This window comes from Pelophylax lessonae, assembly GCF_965119305.1.
Source record: "Pelophylax lessonae genome assembly, chromosome: 9".
NCBI classification, from domain to species: Eukaryota; Metazoa; Chordata; class Amphibia; order Anura; family Ranidae; genus Pelophylax; species Pelophylax lessonae.
In genome coordinates this window covers 82055335-82078017 of record NC_138776.1, presented here as the reverse complement: position 1 = coordinate 82078017, position 22683 = coordinate 82055335, and the positions used below count along the sequence as shown (strand labels likewise).

Genomic DNA, 22683 nt, shown 5'->3' with positions numbered 1-22683 from the left:
CATACACCTTTGAATCAGGCACTTGATATACCTTTATCTGGTAAGCAGTTTGTGTATCTAGTGGCTGTTTCTCAGAACAGGAGTGATTTAACAATCTGGAATTTTGTATGGGCTACTGGATTGATTCACAGAAGTTTTTCAGCAGTTTTTGTGATCAAGAATTTTTGAGTTCCGGACACTTATATTTGTCACTATTTTTTAGGACTTATATAGGACTATTGAACTATATATATTGTACACAACTTAATTCACTTATTTATGTTGGGTACTTGTCTCAATTTTAAGTTGTTATATTTTTATTCACTATACAATTTCAAGTATTTTCACAATATTTAATATTTGTGTTACAGCACAGATTCACAACTCAGCGCGGCTTACTTTGATATAATTTTTGTTTAAGTGTTTGTCACACTATAAGCTGCTGCTCATAAGTACATTAGCTTAGCGTGGTTATTTTTCCAAATTTACAGCTCAGTCTAGTGGCCATAATGCAATATTTATTATGAATTAGGATATAGACTAATTCAATCATTTGTGATGACTGTGTGAATTCTTGAGGTATTCAAGGCACTTTTTTTTTTTTAACAAACCTCCTAGTATAGCTCCTGCTCCAGTATGTTTGATGCTGCACAAGAATTACATCCCTGCAATTAGCTATGCTTCTGTCAGTCACTCAGTGTTAATATTGACATCAAATTTTGATTTAGTTTTAGTCATAGTCTTTTGACTAAAATTCAATTTTTAGTTCACTCTATTCTAAATGAAAAAAAGTCCATACAAAGTGGCTTGTCTTCATGCACAATACTTTTCCTCATGCTCATCCCTTTGTGAATATTGTGCGTTATTCCATATTACCCATGCTCACCCATTAGACGTTCTCTTACCTGTTATAATGCACCCCCACACTTAATTAGGGTCAGACAGCACTATTAGACCTTACATGACTCAGCAGTAGGTATCTTTAAACACTCGGCTCTTCCTTTTTAGTGCAGCTGCTCAGATTTCCTCATACCATGTTAAGTCGTGTGAAGGGAAAAATGCCAATAGTGTTTATGTCATAAAATCAAGTAGATTTATTCACACTTCGTATATTAGGCACATTTACAAGGTGCTTGGGGTGCACCACACTCTTGCTGCATAGGTTTAAAACTGTAAAACCGTGACACCCAGCCATATATACTACTTTGGGATCTAAGTGCCATGATGTCAAATTGCCCCTCCCCTACGCGTTATGCACAGGGTCACGTGGCTTCCTCAGGGGGCTTTTTCATTTTTAATAGAGTGAACACTGAAATATCTCATGCTATTTCAACACTTGATTGTGTGCAGTATTTATTTTTTTCACTTTTATGTATTGCATTTATTTTGCCAAGATAAGCGTGGCCCTTAATATATATTTAGTCATATTTTTAATTGAACAAGATAGATTGGTTAGAGAAAATCCCAAAGGCACCGCATACCAAAATAGTAAGAAACAGGACACTTGGGAATGCCCTTCTATAAGAGCTGGAATTTTTTAGGTGCCAATAACTCGAGTCATAGTTACATACTAAAATTCAATAAATGTATTTGTATATCTCATTAAAAAAATATAGAAAAAAGATATAGATATATTAAAAACATAGAAATTATTCTTATTTGAATCCATCAAGTGAATTAATTGCAGTTGCTTGTCATTGTGTAACACTCGAGACATGTTTCACCAATGCTAAATATCAAAAAGGAATAATTTCTATATTTTTAATATATCTATATCTTTTTTCTATATTTTAATGAGATATACAAATAAGTTGAAACCATTCGCAAAGCTTATATTGTAAGGCAGGGCAGGGCCAATATCAATTTTGACAGACAGGTGTCGCTAAATGTTAGATGAAATAATACATTCTGCCCTCTGTAATCCATTTCCCAAGGAAGCCCCATAGCAGATAACCACAGGTTCACGTACCATTATGCATTCCTTTAAGTAGTTATATACCAGTGCTGTGATAGTAAATTTTTCTCCTTGTACCACAGAATAAGGCATGGTCAACTCAGTGAAGTAAGGCTTGAAGGTGGTGAGCATAACATTACTCATCTCCCCAAAACCGGAATTTCCCAAGCAAAAGGCATCAGTGTCAAACTTTGTTATACTATCTGGTGTGGTCAGGTTTAGTACTGTGCTTCCATAAGAGCTGTAAATGACAAGAAACTATTAAAGCCAATGACAACATACTAATTATAAATCTATTTTTAAAATTTAGGTATATATATTTTATAAGTTCTTTATCCATGGACCACTGTCCTTGCTGTATATTTGTTCATTAACTGGTATGACTTCCTCGTGCTACTATGGAAATCATTACTGCTTTATTGTGTAATTGCGCATACCCTGCTGTATAATCTACAAAAGTGCACAAAGTGCAGAGAAGCTCTTCATGGACATTAAGGCAGAAGCAAATATGAAAATATGTACAAAAAAATCAAAATGTTATTGAGAACAAATAAAAAGGACACATTGCCCTATTAAATGGCATGTCAACATATGTATTACAGAAGCATCCTATAAATTGTAGACCATATCCTGAAAGCATCAAATATAAATGAGTTTTTTGGTAACTCCCGGTATGTTTCGGAACTGTAGTACTTCCTCAGGGGAGATAGCGGGTAATTATATTTCTACAATGTAAATATATCACAATATCACAACGTTGTAGACATATAATTACCCGCTATCTCCCCTAAGGAAGGACTACAGTAATTACCCACTATCTCCCTCGAGGAAGGACTACAGTTCCGAAACATGCCGAAAGTTACCAAAGACTAATTTGGGCTGACCATTCATCTATTGAGTGACAACCCTCCGGGTATATATGATGCTGTTAGGGTTCTGCCTACAATTTAAAGGATGCTTCTGTAATGCACATGTTGACTTGCTGATATGCCATTTTAATAGGACAGTAAGTGTGTCCTTTTTATCTGCTCCTAATAAAATTGTTTCTTTTTTTTTACATATTTCCATATGTGGTTCTGCCCTAAAGTCCATGAGGGGTTTCTCTGTACTTTGTGCACTTTTGTAGATTGTTACATAGGATGCTGGCAGATGTAATTACAATACACTTAGCCCTCACAATAAATGATTGACCCTTGTTGTATAATTGTCAATTTGTCACACGTATGCTCTTCTCTAATAAAGTTTGCTTACTTTAAATAAATAAATAAATAAACAAATAACTGGTTATATTTAACTTTGTATACTGTATTGCTACACAATGTTTAGTTTTTGTTAGAGCAAAGTTTTAACTGCTGCCTGTGTCAATGTTGGGACAATTTACTCCCACGTTTTCACAGAAGAGAGTGGAAATCTACATTTTCACAGCTGTCACTGGAACAGGAGTATAACCGAAAACTTCTAGCAGGGATACCTGTTCCCATGACAACTGCCAAAGTTGGGCTTTTCCAGTCATTTAGGGAGACTTCCTCTCACTTCTTGATGTGACCCTGGGACATGTTGCGAGGGTCTTTTCCCATAAAAGACATAGCTAGCAATAAAACGCAAAATAGATTGAGTGTATAAAAAACAAAAACTTTTGTTGTTATTTTTGGATAGAATAGGGAATGGTTAAGACCATCATTGGGTTTTTTTTTTTCTGTCTGTGTTCCATCAGGGAGATTTCACTTTGTACTCTGTCCCAAAGGCACAGCAGGAAATAAGATTTCTGCAAAGTGAGGAAATACCCCCTCTTTGACAGCTGTCCCTAGAACAAGTTTACCCACTTTAAGATTTCCCCCCAACTCTCGTTCCTGTAACGGGGTTGGATGAGAAGGAAGAGAACGATGGCTATACATGGGGCCCATTAGCCTGCTTGGTTCTAGGCTTTGTGAGAAAGGTCACATTACATTTATATCACTTGTGAGGATGCACTGCAGAGCCTTATTGATCTTACACATTCTCACCCCCTCCCCATTACCCCTCCCTATCAAAACATTTTCTTCCCCCCCACCCCCTCCCCCTTAAAAAAGAAAGATTTTTCAACTTGAATAATCCTAGGGAGGACTTTTTGTACCTCTATATATCCACATTGTAGGTCAAAAAGAGGAGGGAGGGGGGGGGGGGTTACCTGTTTATCCATATATTCCATTTAGATACTTACCTTCAACTGTACCCATTCACTACTTAGCTCATCATCCTGCTAATGTCAGGTCCTGGTCACCTGTTGGACACCCCTATATCTAGCCTATAGGCACTACATGGTTACCACATATCTCTGTACCATACATCTATATTATCATTTGATATTACCATGCCTTTGTAAGTAAACTAAGTGAATATTCCTCTATGCATTACCTATTTCGGTATATGAAATCATTTTATATAAATTCTCTCTTTATGGTACAGATTACTGTTTAACATTGTGCATCTTTTGTTTATTTAAATGTGAATAGCTCCTGAAGAAGCACGACACAGTACAAAACTAGTTGAGCAGATACTAAACCAATTTTGAACTGAGTTGACCTACCCTGAGTTTGGTTGTTGGACCCCATATTACTATCGCCAGGACAGTACCTGCTTTGGGTCATGTGCCAAAATATTGTATTGGGGTAATCTTGCCTACCTTAGGGATGCTATTACGCTATATAGTTTGGTTTTTACTTCAGCAGAGGTTTTATCAGCCTCTAGCGATTGAGTAATACTCTTTTAACAATCACTATCCTGGTATATGTATTTTATATTTGTTTGTATTTTTTGCTATAATAAAGATTGCATACAAGAATGCTTTAGACTATTATGCCTACAAAGTTCACCCTTTCCTCACTTTTTCTAAGAAACCTGGAATAAATAAAGAAAGGTAAAAAAAAAAAAAAAAATTAAAACAAGTAAATATGATATACTTTCCTATCTATTTACTAATGCTATTGGCATGAGGATTAAAAAAAAATCAATGTTGATTGGGAAAGTGAAGTTCAGCTTTAATATTCACTTCGATACCTGTGCCTGATTTTGCTTAACTGTATAGCTAAGCCCTGCGACGACTGTAATTCTACTGTCCAATGAGGCACTCTAACTGGTCAAGTGGTAGGTTACTGCTGGAGCCTAGCAGTGACACTTATAGAAAGTCAGCCAGTAACTAAATGAAATCAGAAGAGGCTTTTTTGGATATTAAAGACAGTAGCAGGCTTCTTGTGATGTGAACTCTTAGGCACGACTTTAAAGACTATGTTCATTTTTTTAGAAAATAACCTATGCAGTTAAGGTTCTTCAATACATCTTAAACAACTGTGCAGTTTTGTAAAATGTTCATTAGAATTATTGTCATCCCTATAGGCCATTTGCCCCTCCCTCCTCACCACACCCTGCCTTGTTGTTAGGATTTGAAAACCATTGATGCTCACTCACCAGCATTCCAGGAGAAGAAAACACTGGTAGGACAAGGCAGGACGTGGGAGTTTTTCAGCCAGACATCCAGGGAGGATCAAAAGGCTCAGAGATATGACAATAAATCAAATGAATATTTTACAAAGCTGTTTTGTTTTTTTTTTAAATATCTACTGGAGCACTTTGACTGCATAGGCTTATTTATGGCAAAAAAAATAAAAAATAAAAAATGAATTTAGACTAACTTTTAAAATCTAAAAATGAGTACAGATTCACTTTAGGACCACAAAGAAACCTGGATCATGTTCCTGTTAATAGCATGCCAATATATTTGGAAAATAAATCTTCAGCACTAAAACTAAAAGTTTTAAGTTTGGAACATTATTAACATAAAATTAAATATTTTCTCCTGCCCACAAGAATTGGTACGTGTGCAAGAATGTTTTTTTTTATTGCTATATGGTTACAATTAGATGTGGTAGGCTTCACCTGCATCTTTATATGTATGTAGCTAATGAAGCACACACAGCTAAATTTATTTCTTTTAACATTTCCATGTGCTCTTTTAATGGCGCTTTTCCACTGCATGGAATCGAACGGTTCGGCTCGCTTTTGTGCTTTTCCACTGCTGGTACCGCATGGTACGGTGTAGGAACGGTATGGTGCGGCGGCGCTTTTCCACTGCATGGAACCGAACGGTACGGCTCTCAAAAACAGTACCACCTTGATTGTGGTTCCAAGAGGTACCATACCGATACCATATCCCACAATCCTTTGCATGCAGTCACTACTAGCCACTGATTGGTCAGAGAATCGTTGTTATCCCACCCACTTAACTTTAGTACTACTTTAGTGGAAAAGCAAACCATACCGTACCGTACCGAACCGTTCCAACACCGTACCATGCGGTACCATCAGTGGAAAAGCAAACCGGGCCAAGCAGGGCCAAACAGGGCCGAGTAGAGCCGAGCCGGTACTTGCAGTGGAAAAGTGCCATAAGACTCTTTAACAAGAACCAATCCACATACTGGGCACCATGATAACATTGTCTGAAAGGAGACTCTTCTAGTCAATTAATGAAACCAGACACTCCCTTGTTCACTCAGACTGCATTGGAATCATAAACGAGAACCTAATTGGAGGCAATGAGTATCATAGTGAACTGTTCTTTCCCAGACATCTCAATTAGAGGCCCAGTAGGTCACATCAATTTTCTTTGGCCATCCTTACCCGACAAAAACCAAGTCAAACAACCAAGTTTCTGGAAAATATCTCCTTATTGCAGACTTCTTTAATTCATTCTTCTTTCCTGATTCTTTAGGGAGAAAAACAGAACTAAGATATATATATTTATATATATATATTTGCACACACATACGTGCTGAAAGAGAGGCTAAAGGAGAATAAGGAAAAACAACTAGTGGAAAGAAAGAAAACACAGATTGGTATTGGGAAGGAGAACAATAAAATGGAAAGATCAACACAAAAAATTTAGCACAAAGATAAAACATGAAATAGAGCTATAGTAAAAACACACTAGTTTAGCAATATAAAAATAAAATAGCTTTTTATAAATAATTGTGAATATGAAAAAGGTCACATATAATAATTGAATACTAAAGTTTAACAAAGATTCCTGTGTTGGCTTGTTTAAAGTGGTTCTAAATCAAAACCGTTTTTTACCTCATCGCCTTGCCTGTAGTAAGAAAAAAAAAATGCCCCCTACCTGTCCTAGCCCCCTGTCCCCAAAATACTTATCTGAGCTCTCTATTGATTCAGCATTGTGTCCAGGTGCAGGTCTTCTCCCCCCTCTCCCTGCACTCGTAGGCTATGCTGAACAGTGGGAGCCACTGGTTCTTGCTGCTCTCAAATCATGTTGGGATGGAGCGGAGGGTATGTCTGAGCCACACTGTGTGTGTCTATATATGCACACAGCCTAGCTCTGAAGCACGCGCGTACATGTGCCCCCATAGCATATAACTTACTATGGAGACACATGCAGGAGAGGAAGAGCAGATAGTGCCAATGGGGGGCCACCAAAGAAGAGGTAAGGGACCACTTTGTCACTGTCCCTTTTTTAGCTGCTACACAGAGACCTTCACTATTGCTTATGTAGCACACCCCCTAGAGAGCCACTGGTAGTTTGGGCCTATTTCCTCCTCTTAGCACACACACAGCTAGGCACATGGCATTTTAGGTAGACTTTCTCTGGCTCAAGAATCAGTCTAGTGGTTTCTCTTTTTATTTTTTATTGGGGCACAATGAACTTGGATGGAGATAGGAAGTATGGGATACCCCAAAACTGTAGAGCTTGAACAACTTGAGGACTACTAACTTTTTGTTTGTCTGGCTCTTGACAAAATACTTTTACACCTTCAAGCTGCACCTGTACAACACCAGACAGTATTGCACCCCTGCTTGGCTGCACTGGCACACTTCTGGCTGTACTTCTTCCAGCAAAAGTCCTACAGATTCTATATGCTGCTTGTGATCTGTTTTCTTCCCAGAGACTAAAGCACTATACAGTCACTCTTGCAGCACTGGGGTCTTGTACTTACTTAGCCATAGGATCATTGGTTGCCTCCTGCTGATATCCACCAGGCTCTTTCCCTGTGAGGGAGATGAAGACTTACTCAGCCCCTGGACAACTTCAGCTATCTTCCACAGCTTCCTTCCCAGCTCCCCCCCCCCCCCCGAGAGCTCTCTTCTGACCCCTTAGTTTCCTGAGATGTTCAGAGAAGCCCGGCTGGAGCCCTGGAGTCTTCTGACTAGCTTCTGCTAGGTCCCTCAACAGGGGTCTGCCACAGGCTGAACCCTGGACCGCTGCCTTACACCCGCATACTGCAATCTTCTATTGCCACTTAGGCTCAGATTATTTATAGGCTCCTCCTCCACCTTCTGGGTATGCTTGCTGTGTCCATTATGAGCCGTTTCATCTTGCTCTGTTTTTTTAACATGGAGAATGTACCAACAAGGGATAGAACATGCAGAGGTAAGTATAAACAACCCAACTCCAAAGTGGATGGGAATGAAGTAATTTTTTTAGGCAGGGATTTTAACAGTTTAAGTATCCAACAAATTTAAAGGATAAAGCCACCTCTTAGGAAAAAAATAATAAATGCACATCTTTTTTGCAGGTAAAAAAAATGTGCATTTATTTATTTTTTAGGAGCCTTTAAAGTATTGTAGTCACGATCAGCAGAACGTAGGAGCAATGCAGGGCTTTTTCAGACAGTGAAATCTGGGAGAAGATCCCTAGCTTGCTGTCACTACAGTTGTCGGATTGGGGAGACACTACAGCAGAGTGGGAACATGTTACATGTTCCACCCTAAATGTTACATATACCATGTTCCCAAAGGTGACTTATCCTTTTAGAAGCTGGCTAAGTCTACTAAGCTCATCCTACATAAAAAATATTACTTTTGGTTGTACTGTGAACCTTTCAATATAAGACACATTGCAGGTGCTGGTCTTGGGGAATTGTAGTGCACTATCCCAATGCCCATATAATAGCAAAATGGCTCACAAAGATTAACATTTGGGAAGTATAATTTTACTGCAGCTAGAAGTAATGTTGCCAATACTAAAAATATTATTTAGGTAATGCTGGCACATGTGTGGCTCTGGACAGTAGGAGACACCAATTGGTATTTAACCACTTGCCGACCAGCCACCGCAGATATACTGTGGCAGGTCGGCTCTGTTACGCGAAACGTTGTACCTGTACGTAATTTTGTGTAGCAGTCAGTGTGGTCGCACGTGATTTCCGCTGGGCACTCCCCATAGGGACAGAATGCCGATCTGCCGAAGTAAACATGGCACCCTGCTGTTCTGTCAGTGATGAACACAGGGATTCTGTATTCCTCCTATTTAGGAACAGAGGTCTCTGTGTTCATCCAGCAAGTCCATCTCCCACACAGTTAGAAAGCACCCCCTGGGGACACATTTAACACTTTGATGGCCCCTGCTGTTAACCCCTTCCCTGCCAGTGTCATTAGTACAATAACTGTGCATATTTTTAGCACTGATTACTGTAGTATTGTCACTGGTCCCCCCAAAAGTGTCAGTTAAGTGTCCAATCCGTCAACAGCAATGTCGCAGTCCCGCTAAAAATCACTGATCGCCGCCATTACTAGTTAAAAAAAAAAATAAGAATAAAAATTACATAAATCTTTCCCCTAGTTTGTAGACGCGATAACTTTTGTACCAACCAATCAATATACACTTATTGTTTTTTTTTTTTACCACTTATTGTTTTTTTTTTTTTACCAACAATATGTAGCAGAATACACATTGGTCTAAATTGATGAAAAAAATTGTTTTTTTAATGGGGAATGAGTAGTAAGTAAAAAATATGTTTTTTTTTTTTTTTTTTTAGAATTGTCACTCCTTTTTTGTTTATAGCACAAAAAATAAAAACTGCAGAGTTGATCAAATACCACCAAAAGAAAGTTCTATTTATGGGAAAAAAGGACATCAATTAAATACATTTTATTCGGGTACAGTGTGGCATGACCACGCAATTGTCAGTTAAAGTAACACAGTGCTGTATCGCAAAAAATTGCCTGGTCATTAAGGGAATAAAACATACCAGTCCTTAAGTGGTTAATAACTGTAGCAAGTTTGGGCATTGCAAATGGACCAAACCACTTTTGTACACAGCGACCCGTTTCAGTCTATATTTTGCATTGCGCAGAATAGATTTCCTTATATTTAACTATTTAGCTGTATGTGGTTGCCCCACTAGCGCCCACTTATGGGCTAACCTTATGCAAAACGAATAACCAGAAATATAAGTGTTACTGTGTTAAATGGTACATACGAACAAAAGCTTCCTTCTCCAGGTTCTTCTCCCTTTTAGGAGAAATGCGCTTTGTATGGTTGGTAAGGGTGCACAGCACAGGCTTCCGGATCTTCATGTTTGTAAAAGTCTTTAGATTGCTCTCCTATGGAGTAATAGTGCAAGTGTAAGCAAAGATGTTAACATGATGTTACACTTCTATTCTGATATTTATAAAATTAAAATAACATCTTGTTCCTAAAATATCAGTTACATTTATAATTTTTTCCCTGCTTTAAATGTATTTATTTGCGCAATCATTTTTTCAAAGTTAAAGAAAGAATATTGGGACCACCCTCTAAATGCATGGCATTGATGAAGTTTGGCTTGCACTTTGTAGACATGACTGCAGGGACATCACTGCAGTGGAGTATTTAATTCACCCTCCCCCACTTATTCTCCACTGTTTTGAATGGATTTACTGATTCTTTTTGGTGGCCTAGAAAAAAAATACGTACGGTATATACCCATATCAAAAAACACTAGAGTGTGAACAGCTGATGACTCTGACTCATATATATATATATATATATATATATATATATATATATATATATATATAGGGGCGTGGCTAAACCGTTCATGTGAGAAGACGTGCCTTGAGTCGGCTCCGTTATCCTGCCTTAGATTATCCTATTTGGACCCGTACACCCGCTAAAATTGCCAGATTGCTCTGCACCCGTGCCTGCCTTGCTCCGGTCTCTGTTCCGAGCATCCCGCTGTCCCGCTCCGCCATGACAAAGAAGAAGGAGGACGGCGCTTCCACTAACAAGCAGGCCCAAGATGGAGGCGCCCTGCTTCCTCAGCGCGCGGGCCGTGACAAGCAACCTACTGCCCTGGCAAAACTAGGGAAATTTGCCCGCGATCCTGCAAAGCACAAGCCTATCTCCTCACCTCCAGCCTCCTCGCCCGATTCTTGGGTGCCTTTCAGGGCTCCGCCACCTGGGGGTCCTGATCGACTGTTTCTATTGAAGCTGCTGCATTACAAGGATCGGGATATCATATTGAAACTTGCCAGACAGCAACCTCGCATGGAAATACAGGGTGCCAGGATTTCTATCTATCCTGATTTCTCGGCAGCCCTACAGAAACAGAGGGCTAGGTTTAATGACATTAAGAAACGCCTGCGGGCCATCCCGCTGGTATACTCTATGATGTACCCGGCTAAGCTTTGCGTGGTTGCCAACGGAACTGTACACTTCTTCGAGAATCCTGCCTCCGCAGTTAACTGGCTGGACCGTCAGGAGCGGCACCTTAGAGCGGCTGCGGAGTGATGTACTCTTCACGCAAGTGTGGATTTTCGTTTTGATCGGGTCTACCATTCCCCTGCTTGGAGCCCAGCTGCTATGATCTGTTCGGCACACTATGGCTCTGTTGTTTTCTCACCTTTTGAGGCCCGTGGATGAGCAGATACGGGTTTCAGAGTTTGTCCGAGTTCGGGCCCTCTTTTTCTACCCCTCTGCCCCTGTTGGGGCTTGCTGACTGTTCCCTGCGGGGCATGGCTGGCCGTAGCATTGTTAGCTACCCGCCGCTAGGTTCTCTGGTAACTGTTTTTTGTTGTGTGTTTTTTTATGTTTTTTTTGGTGAATTCCCCCATGGTGTTCTGTCTGCTGATGTCACATCTCACATTCAAGGTTTTATTTTTCTTGTCCCTCAGTCACTTTTGCCGCTGTTACTACATGAGCCTTTCCTCTGGATTATGGTACGCCTACCTGTTGATGGCATATCCTGCCTCCCTCCCGTATTGACCAGTCCCAATGGCTGACCCTAAAGGCTCTCTGTTGTCCTGGAATGTTCGGGGACTTGGAGACTCTCGTAAGTGCACTGCGGTAATGACCTTCCTGTCACACCATGGTCCTACTCTGGTGTGCCTGCAGGAGACTCACCTCACCACGGACACGGTCGGGTGCCTCCGTTCGCGGAGGTTTCCGGTTCAGTTTCACTCCTTTCATAGCCAATACTCAAGAGGGGTTTCTATTTTAGTTTCTGCTACTGCTAAGTTTGAATCCCTGGACTCCTTGATTGACTCTCAGGGTAGATTCATTTTTCTGGTTGTGATGTGGGATGTCTTTAAATGTATTATTGCAAATGTGTATATTCCTCCTCCGTTCTCTTTTGAGGTGCTAGAGTGTCTGTCTCGGTTCATTGGAAAACACCCCCAAGTGCCGGTCCTGGTGCTGGGGATTTTAATAACGTTCTTGACCCATCCCTGGATTTTCATAAACGATTCTGCCCCGGGGGATCCAGAACGCCCACTCCCTTTGCTAGATTTATGGGTGAGCTGGGTCTTGTGGATCTTTGGCGCAGCAAACATCCCCTTGAGGCTGGGTTCTTCTGCCACTCCCTGTCCCATTCTACATTGTCCCGCATTGACCTAGCCTTTGGTTCAGACCTAGTCTAGACCCTTACACCTGTGGCTGAATACTTGGCTAGGGGCCTATCCGATCATTCCCCAGTGCAGGTGCACGTTAGGTTCCCTGGGGCTAGGCTACCTGTGCACTGGAAGTTAAACCCTTTTTGGCTTCCGCTATTTTCGGACCATGCCTCCTTTAATTCTCAACTGGAACATTTTTTCACCGACAACAGACACTCTGCAGCTCCTGGTATCGTGTGGGATGCTATGAAGGCTTTTTTACGTGGTTTGTGCATTAAAGAGGTATTGACCATTAAGTCTAGGAGCAGGCGTTGGGCACAGGATGCCAGTGAGGCCGTGCTCCGTGCCGAACGTGATTTCTTAAACTCCCCCACATCTGATTCTGAAGCCAGATGGTGGGATGCGCAGCGGCTTTTTCGCTCCATTCAATAACAACAACCAGACCATAAGAATTTCTTCACTTCTCAGGCACATTTTGAGGAAGGGGAGAAAACTGGTCACATGCTTGCCCTCATTTCTCGGGCCCAACACCCCCCGTCCATCATACATCGATTGGTTCTTCCCTCAGATAGGGTGGTCACAGACACGGCTGATATTTTACAGGGATTCGGGTCATTCCTTGAGGATCTGTACTCCTCCAAGGTCTCTTATGACCTGGAGGACCTACAGCTTTTCTTACAGGAACTTCAGTTGCCGCAACTTTCCTCGAGAGATTGAGCTATGCTGGACAGGAGGAGGCTCTGGCTTTGTTTCCTAACTCTAAGGCGCCAGGTACAGATGGCATCCCTATTGAACTGTACAAGGCCTTTGGAGGGGTCTTATTGCTGAGCTGCTTACTGTTATCTTGGACTCTTTTGAGGTGGGGGAGCTCCCTCGGTCTATGTATGAAGCGGTAGTAGTGGTCCTCTTGAAGCCAGGGAAGGATCCGACTCGACCTGAATCTTATAGACCGATTTCGTTGCTACCCACTGATTTGAAATTACTGGCTAAGGTACTGGCCAACCGGTTGTCTAAAGTAATTGCCAAGTTGGTTCACGGGGACCAATCTGGATTTATATCGGGACGGTCCACGGCTACCAATATACGCAGATTATACTTGAATATGCAGCTGGCCCCGGATAACTGTGGTCATAGAGCGATACTGTCACCTGACGCCGCTAAAGCTTTCGATAGCGTGGAGTGGCAATATCTTTGGCGGGCCCTTGAGGGCTTCAGACTCTGACCCTCCTTTATCAAATGGCTTAAACTACTATATGGGGCACCCACGGCCTGTCTGCGGATTAACGGCTCGCTTTGCCGATCGTTTCCGTTGCACAGGGGCACTAGACAGGGGTGTCCGCTGTTGCCCCTGCTGTTTGCCTTGGCAGTGGAGCCCCTGGCGGCGGGTTAGAGCCGACCCGGTTATTGACGGTTTCCGCAGAGGTGGGGGTGAGGATAAAATTGCATTTTATGCTGATGATGCGTTATTATTTTTGGGGGCACTTCGGGCTTCCTGGTTGCTTTGATGCGTCTGGTTCGCGGATTCAGATCCTTTTCTGGCTTCCAGATAAACTGGGACAAATCTGTCTTGCTCCCGCTAGACCCCCTTGAGGTTGCATTACCCTTTGAGGCGTCGCAGGTCTTGGTGGTGGGCAAGTTCCGTTATTTGGGAGTGGTTGTCCACCCTGATCTGGGGCGATATGTCAAACTCAATATTCTCCCTTTATTACACAAGTTCAGAGAAAAGTTGGCCAGCTGGATCAGGTTGCCCCTGTCTGTGGTTGGCAGGTGCAATCTGATCAAGATGATCTGGAACCCGCAGTTGTTATATGCGCTCCACAACGCACCAGTTTGGATCCCCATTCATGTTTTCAAACAGTTTAACACGGTCTACCGTGCTCTTATTTGGAGGAAACAGTCTAGAGACACTACAGGAGGCCAAGGATGGTGGTGGCTTGGCGGTGCCGAACCCCTACTACTACTTTTTATCGTCCCAGCTGCAACACATTACAGGTTGGCTATTGGGTAGTGACTCTGATCCTGTCAGGCGGGTCCTTGAGATGCACCTGGCAGATAGCGCACTGGTGGAATCCCTAGAGGCAGGTGTCTTGAGGAACTCTCCTGGCTGTCCCACTCTCATGCTCCTTGATAGAGTTTGGCAGCGGGCTAAGAGTAATTTTGCTTATAGCGGATTCTCGAAGTACTCTCGCATTCTCAATAACGTAAATTATCCCGAATTGGATAAGCTTCGGGGCTCAGTTGTACCGGGGGGGGCAATCTAAAAGATTTCCAGACTCTTCGCACTGAGTTTGGACTATCCAACTCCCTCTTCTTTCAATATCTCCATTTACGCCACGCCCTTAGTTCTCAGTCCAGGGCCTCTCCCTGGGGCTTATGTCATCCGGTCATACTCATTGAATAAAAAAGGGGACAAATCTCCTCACTATACACAGCCTTTATGGCACAAATTTCGAGGGCTATGTCTTTTAAATGCAGGGATGTTTGGTCTGAAGATATAGGTCCCATCTCCTCGGAGGAATGGACCGGTATTCTGGATAATGTACTTAAGGTGTCCTTGTCCTCCTCGCAAAGGCTCACACAACTGTTTATACTGCACCGTACATACAGGACTCCACAACGACTGCATAGCTGGCAGAGGAGGAATTCTCCCCTCTGTCCCCGATGCCAGGCGCACACGGGCACCATACTGCACATGCTTTGGAGGTGTCCGAAGTTGCACCGCTATTGGCATGCGGTTATGCGATCCATTAATACTATTTGGAAGTTGACTCTACCTGTGGAACCGGAACTATGTATTCTGGGATGGCTAGACGAGGAGCTCTACCCGCCCACGGTACATACTGCAATACTCTGAGTTCTCTTTCCTGCCAGAAAATTGATAGCACGACGGTGGATTTCCACCCTGGTGCCATCTCACGCTGACTGGATAGAGGAGGTTCAAGTGCTCCTGAATAGGGAACATCTCACATATAAACATAGAGGGAATGTGCAGAAATTTGAACGCATTTGGGGCCCATGGCTGGATGTGCCGGGCCTGGCTCCCCTTCACCTGGTCTCCAACAGGATTATGGGTGGGGTTATTTCTACGACATAGTGTAGTGGTGTGCTTGTTATCTATATACGCACAGACTGTGGGGATATCTTTGATAGTTACTTTCTGATAGGCAGTTCACCGGAGTTCACCTATTTAGCTTGGTTATGAGTGTAAGCATCACCTTTTATCCTTTGGAGGTTGTTGGGATATATGCATGAAGCGTGAGGTTTGCGGTTGTATTTTGTTCATAATTCTGCTCATATTGAATCCCTTGGCCTCCGGCTGCTGTGAAGCGGATGTCTGTGCTCCCTTCTTAGTGCACTCACTGTTATTTTGTATTGTTGATGCTATATCCCATGGTTTTGTTTTTTTTTTTTGTCTTTTTGTGTTCTGTTTTGTATTGTATGAAAAACTCAATAAAAATGATCTGATTAAAAAAAAAAATGTATATATATATATATATACATACAGTACAGACCAAAAGTTTGGGCACACCACCTCATTCAAAGAGTTTTCTTTATTTTCATGACTATGAAAATTGTAGAGTCCCACTTCAAGAGGTAGTTACCTGAAATAGTCTTCCAACAGTCTTGAAGGAGTTCCCAGAGATGCTTAGCACTTGTTGGCCCTTTTGCCTTCACTCTGCGGTCCGGCTCACCCCAAACAATCTTGATTGGGTTCAGGTCCAGTGACTGTGGAGGCCAGGTCATCTGGCACAGCACCCCATCACTCTCCTTCTTGGTCAAATAGCCCTTACACAGCCTGGAGGTGTGTTTGGGGTCATTGTCCTGTTGAAAAATAAATGATGGTCCAACTAAACACAAACCGGATGGAATAGCATGCCGGTGCAAGATGCTGTGGTAGCCATGCTGGTTCAGTATGCCTTCAATTTTGAATAAATTCCCAACAGTGTCACCAGCAAAGCACCCCCACACCATCACACCTCCTCCTCCATGCTTCACGGTGGGAACCAGGCATGTAGAGTCCATCCATTCACCTTTTCTGCGTCGCACAAAGACACGGTGGTTGGAACCAAAGATCTCAAATTTGGACTCATCAGACCAAAGCACAGATTTCCACTGGTCTAATGTCCATTCCTTGTGTTCTTTAGCCCAAACAAGTCTCTTCTGCTTGTTGCCTTTCTTTAGCAGTGGTTTCCTAGCAGATATTCTACCATGAAGGCCTGATTCACACTCCGTGTGCCATTGACCTGGTCTCTAATCTGAGCTGCTGTTAACCTGCGATTTCTGAGGCTGGTGACTCGGATGAACTTATCCTCTGCAGCAGAGGTGACTCCTTTCCTGGGGCGGTCTGCATGTGAGCCAGTTTCTTTGTAGCGCTTGATGGTTTTTGTGACTGCACTTGGGGACACTTTCAAAGTTTTCCCAATTTTTCGGACTGACTGACCCTAATTTCTTAAAGTAATGATGGCCACTTGTTTTCCTGTACTTAGCTGCTTTTTTCTTGCCATAATACAAATTCTAACACAACACAATTGATGGTCCCAACCCCATTTATAAGGCAAGAAATCACACTTATTAAACCTGACAGGGCACACCTGTGAAGTGAAAACCATTTCAGGTGACTACCTCTTGAAGTGTGACTCTACAGTTTTCATAGTCATGAAAATAAAGAAAACTCTTTGAATGAGAAGGTGTGTCCAAACGTTTGGTCTGTACTGTATTTGTATGTATACATGTATGTATGTATATGTAGCACTGCCCCCTTGAGAACTGCTGAATTCTTCACCTTTTTGGGTCCAAAGTGCAAAAACATGATACTTTACTTTAATAAAACCACTGAGAGAGCGATAATTCTTCCATCGGGAATCATCATTCTTTGGTGTTTAACAACTTTATGCCTCTGGTAAGCTGCGATATATGATATATGTTGGCAGTGACATCAGTGTCACTGAGTTGGTGTGTGTGGCAGCCTTGCTTCATAGAACATCTTTCTACTTGCATGAATCTGGTAAGGAGTTTGTAAGGGTGTTGGCGGCTCCATTCACGCTTTTTATTCATCAATCACCTTGGGTGTATGCCGATTCATCTGACAATATTACGCTATGTGCACATGTATCTCTTTTGCATATGTTGATGATCTCAGAGATCATTACATCATTGGAAGACAAAAAATCCTAAGGAATTTCACATACCTGGAGAACATCTGGTTATTCATATGCTTTCAACTCGTTTGTTTCTGGTAAGCAGGGATACAAGCCAATTCATATAGATAATTGTAGATATTGCATGGACGGAATTGGACGGCGTCTTGGTTCTGTCTGTTATATCTATTTAAATTTTCCCATTTGGTAAGCAGTCTGTGAGGGTGGTGGTGTTTATCTATCAGCACTAGAGTTGAGCGGACACCTGGATGTCCGTGTTCGGCGGGTTCGGCCGAACTTGAAAAAAAAGTCCGGGTCCGTGTCCCGGACTTTTTCCGAACTTTACCCGGACACCGAACCCCATTGAAGTCAATGGGGACCCAAACTTTCAGGCACTAAAATGGCTCTAAAACACCAAAGGAAAGGGCTAGAGTGCTGCAAATGGCAGCAAAACGTAGTTAAGAGCATGGCAAGTGCTCTGCAAACAAATGTGGATAGGGAAATAACTTAAAACAACAAAAAAAAAAAAAACAGAAAAATAAAATAATGTTCTTCATCTCTGAAGGACGAGGCCCATATGGAGTAGGAGGGATGTTGAGGTGGTGGTGGATGTGGGGGTGTCATAGGCGTGCGAACAGGGTATGCCGGGTGTGCCTGGGCACACCCTAATCACCTAGGGCACATTAGCATTATCGCTCTGTTTGCCAGTGAGGAGATGGGAAAGATCTCCCTCTGACCTGCTCTGCTCTATTTCACTTTGCCAGCAGGGAGAGTAATGTATCGGGGCCATGTACATGTAGGCAAACACATGCATGTGTATTTAAACTTTGGGGTGCACACCCTAATGCAATAGGCTGCGCACACCTATGGGCGGTGTAGGTGGAAGCGGCGGTGGAGGAGGACGAGGTAGCCAACACTGCTTTTTTTCAGAAATTTTAAATGAGGGTACACCCCAAAAGAGTGAGAAAGAGAAAAAATAGAACAATGGCTGGGTAAGGTCGGTATCCATCGCTATCCTGCACAAGGTACGGAAAAGTCCCGTGGGATCCATGCCTGGTTCATTTTAATGAACGTGAGCTTGTCCACATTGTCTCTGGACAGGCGGCTGCGCTTGTCTGTGATAACGCCCCCAGCTGTGCTAAATACCCATTCAGATAATACACTGGCTGCAGGGCACGCCAGCACCTCCAAGGCGTAAAGGGCAAGCTCAGGCCATGTGCCCAATTTGGAGACCCAGAAGTTGAAGGGGGCAGACCCGTCATTCACTACATGTAGGCGTGTGCACACATACTGCTCCACCATGTTGGTGAAATGCTGCCTCCTGCTAAGACGTTCCATATGAGCTGCTGGTGCTGCGGTTTGTTGTGGCGTGCTAACAAAGCTTTTCCACATTTCGGCCATGCTAACCCTGCCTTCTGAGGTGCTGGCGGTGCCCTGGTTGCGTTGGCGACCTCTTCCTCCTCCTCTGCCTTGTGCTTCCACTGTGGCCCCGCTGTCAGGTGGGAATGCCAGCAGCATCGCGTCTACCAGCGTGCGCTTGTACTCGCGCATCTTGCGATCGCGATCCAGTGAGTGAATTAAGGACGGTACGTTGTCCTTGTAACGGGGATCCAGCAGCGTGGCCACCCAGTAATCAGCACAAGTTAGAATGTGGGCAACTCGGCGGTCGTTGTGGAGACACTGCAGCATGTAATCACTCATGTGTGCCAGGCTGCCCAGAGGCAACGAAAGGCTGTCCTCTGTGGGAGGTGTATCGTCTGTGTCCTCTGTATCCCCCCAGCCACGCACCAGTGATGGCCATGAGCTGGCCTGGGTGCCACCCTGCTGTGAACATGGTTCCATCTCCTCCTCCATCTCCTCCTCCTCATCCTCCAGAACTGTGCCCCTGCTGGACAATTGTGTCCCTGGCGTTTGTGTGTGCAGGAACCCACCCTCGGAGCCCCTTGCGAATGACTGCCCTGAAAGCCTTGGAAATGTTACCTCTTCATCCTCCTCGTCCTCCTCATCCTGTGCCACATCCTCTTCCATCATCGCCCGAATTGTTTTTTCAAGGAGGCATAGAAGTGGCATAGTTAAGCTGAGAACGGCGTCATCGGCACTGGCCATGTTGGTGGAGTACTCAAAACAGCGCAACAAGGCACACAGGTCTCGCATGGAGGCCCAGTTATTGGTGGTGAAGTGGTGCTGTTCCGCAGAGCGACTCACGCGTGCGTGCTGCAGCTGAAACTCCACTATGGCCTGCTGCTGCTCGCACAGTCTTTCCAGCATGTGCAAGGTGGAGTTCCACCTTGTGGGCACGTCACATATGAGGCGGTGAGCGGGAAGGCCGAAGTTACGTTCCAGCGCTGACAGGCGAGCAGCAGCAGGGTGAGAACGCCGAAAGTGCGCACAGACGGCCCGCACTTATCGGGATAATTTTTAAGGAACCTCTGCACCACCAAATTCAGCACATGCGCCAGGCAAGGGATGTGCGTCAAACCGGCTAGGCCCAGAGCTGCTATGAGATTTCGCCCGTTATCGCACACCACCAGCCCGGGCTTGAGGCTCGCTACCAGCAACCACTCATTTGTCTTCTGTTCCATGCTCCTCCACAATTCCTGCGCGGTGTGTGGTTTTTCCCCCAAACAGGCAAGTTTTAAAACTGCCTGCTGTCGTTTACCCCTGGCCGTGCTGAAGTTGGTGGTGAAGGTGTTACGCTGACCGGATGAGGAGGCGGTAGAGGATGAGGAAGCGGAGTAGGAGGAGTTAGGAACAGGAGGCAAACTGAAGCGCCCTGCAATCCTCGGTGGTGGAAGGACATGCGCCAAATTGCGTTCCGCCTCAGGCCCATCCGCCACTGCATTTACCCAGTGTGCCGTTAGGGAGATATAACGCCCCTGACCGTGCTTACTGGTCCACGTATCGGTAGTTAGGTGGACCTTGGCACAGATGGCGTTGCGCAGTGCACACCTGATATTTTCCCCCACTTGGTTGTGCAGGGAAGTGATGGCTTGCCTGGAAAAGTAGTGGCGGCTGGGCACGACATACTGTGGGACAGCCACCGACATAAGGTTTTTAAAACTGTGCGTCTCCACCAGACGGAATAACAGCATTTCAAAGGCCAAGAATTTTGAAATGCTGGCATTCAGGGCCAGGGATCGCGGGTGGGTAGGGGGGTACTTCCTCTTCCTCTCAAGTGTTTGGGAGATGGAAAGCTGAACGCTTCCACGGGACATTGTGGAGATGGTTGGTGACCCAGGTGGTGTCGTTGCTGACAGATCGTCTGTTTGTGGGGTGGCAGGTGCCGGTATCACTACAGATGTGGATGGAGCGGCCGAGACTGCATCAGAAGAGGAAGCAGGAGGAGCCAGAGACCTTTCTTGGTTTTGAAGGTGTCTACTCCACTGCAGCTCGTGCTTTGCACTTAGATGCCTGATCATGCAGGTTGTGCTCAGGTTGAGAAGGTTTATGCCTCGCTTCAGGCTCTGATTGCACAGGGTGCAAACCACTCATGTCCTGTCATCAGCACATTTTCTGAAGAACTTCCACGCTAGAGAACTCCTTTGAGCTGGCTTTGCTGCGCTCGTTCCCTTGCTGCGTTGGGCAGTAGCAGGCGTAGTGTCTAGGGCACGGCCGCTCCGCTTCTGCACCCTGCTCCCTCTTCTGCTGTGCTGGTGGCTCTGTGCGACCACCGCCTCTTCCTCCAAACTACTCAGGTCACCTGCATGACCTTCATTCCATGTGGGGTCGAGGACCTCATCGTCCTCCACATCATCTTCCACCCAGTCTTCACCCCTGCCCTCCTTGTCGGTCTCCACAATTCTGAACGCCGCAGCAGTTGGCACCTGCGTTTCGTCATCATCGGAGACATGCTGCGATGGTCCTTGCATGTACTCATCTTAAGAAATAAGTGGTTGGGCATCGCTGCACTCAATCTCTTCCACTTCTGGGGCAGGGCTAGGTGGATGGTCCTGGGAAACCCTGCTGACAGAGTCCTCAAAAAGAAGAGACTGCTGTATGACTTGGGGCTCAGACTGCTTGCTTGATTTGCAAGGGGGTGAGGTGAAAGACGGTTGGACATCGGCTGCAGGTGCCAACTCTGACCTTTCTGCAGTAGACTGGGTGGGAGACAATGTGAAGGAACTGGAGGCACTGTCAGCAGCAAACCAATCTACTATCGCCTCTACTTGTTCTGGCCTCATTACTTCTAGAGGCGCATGATGCCCTACCAAATACTGCTGCAGGTTCTGTCGCCTACTCACACTTGAGGAAGGTGTTTCACTTGTGCGTGTAGCTGGCACAGATCGACCACGTCCTCTCCTTGCAACAGGAGCTCTACCAGCAGCACCACGACCCAGGCCACGGCCCCTATTTGACGGTCTCCTCGTCAGGGTTATTTGGGGATGTTAAATTTAAAAAGAAGAAAATGAAATGTTATATTTTGTTCTGTATATGAAGCTATGACATCCATTTTTGTCAGGTTACTGAAAGGTTAAATTTCCTTTAAAAGTGCCTGTTCAGGAAATTCTTAAACAGGTTTATCCCAAACATGCTGTGTTGACCTAAGGTAATAAATAGTCTGTTGACTTTCTTTAGACAAAGTCTAGCTGACAATATACCTAGGTAATCTTGTTTGTGTGGGATCATAAAACAAGTCAGTATTTTCTATGTTTAAACCCATTTAAAAATAGGATTTACAGATACGTTATATCTTATATGTAAAGGAATATTAACACTGAAATATATATATAACTAGCATACATAGATATGTAGAAAATTGTTATATATTACAATTGTTTCATATTTCTCTAAAAACACACTTTACTGATTTTGATGACTCATCTCTGTATGTCAAAACAGACTTCAGTAAACATTTGTAAATTGTAAGATGTAGAAAGCATCATAAAACTTTTCTGGCCTTGCCAGGTGTTTAATTTAGAAGGTCTGGATTGTAAGCTCTGGGTCAATATACGGTTCGAAGTTTATTTGTAGGCA

General features: G+C 43.8%; 1 protein-coding gene across 1 annotated transcript in view; it reads right to left on the bottom strand.

Annotated features, from left to right (window-relative positions):
- LOC309564235 (alpha-2-macroglobulin-like protein 1) overlaps positions 1-22683 on the bottom strand; it is a 351540-nt gene that overhangs the window by 106119 nt on the left and 222738 nt on the right. Inside the window, exons 17-19 of the mRNA XM_082268861.1 lie at positions 10180-10303; positions 6587-6671; positions 1949-2174 (exon numbers count right to left, since the gene is read on the bottom strand). Coding sequence (XP_082124987.1) covers positions 1949-2174; positions 6587-6671; positions 10180-10303 — 435 coding nt within the window. The remainder of the gene's footprint in view (positions 1-1948; positions 2175-6586; positions 6672-10179; positions 10304-22683) is intronic.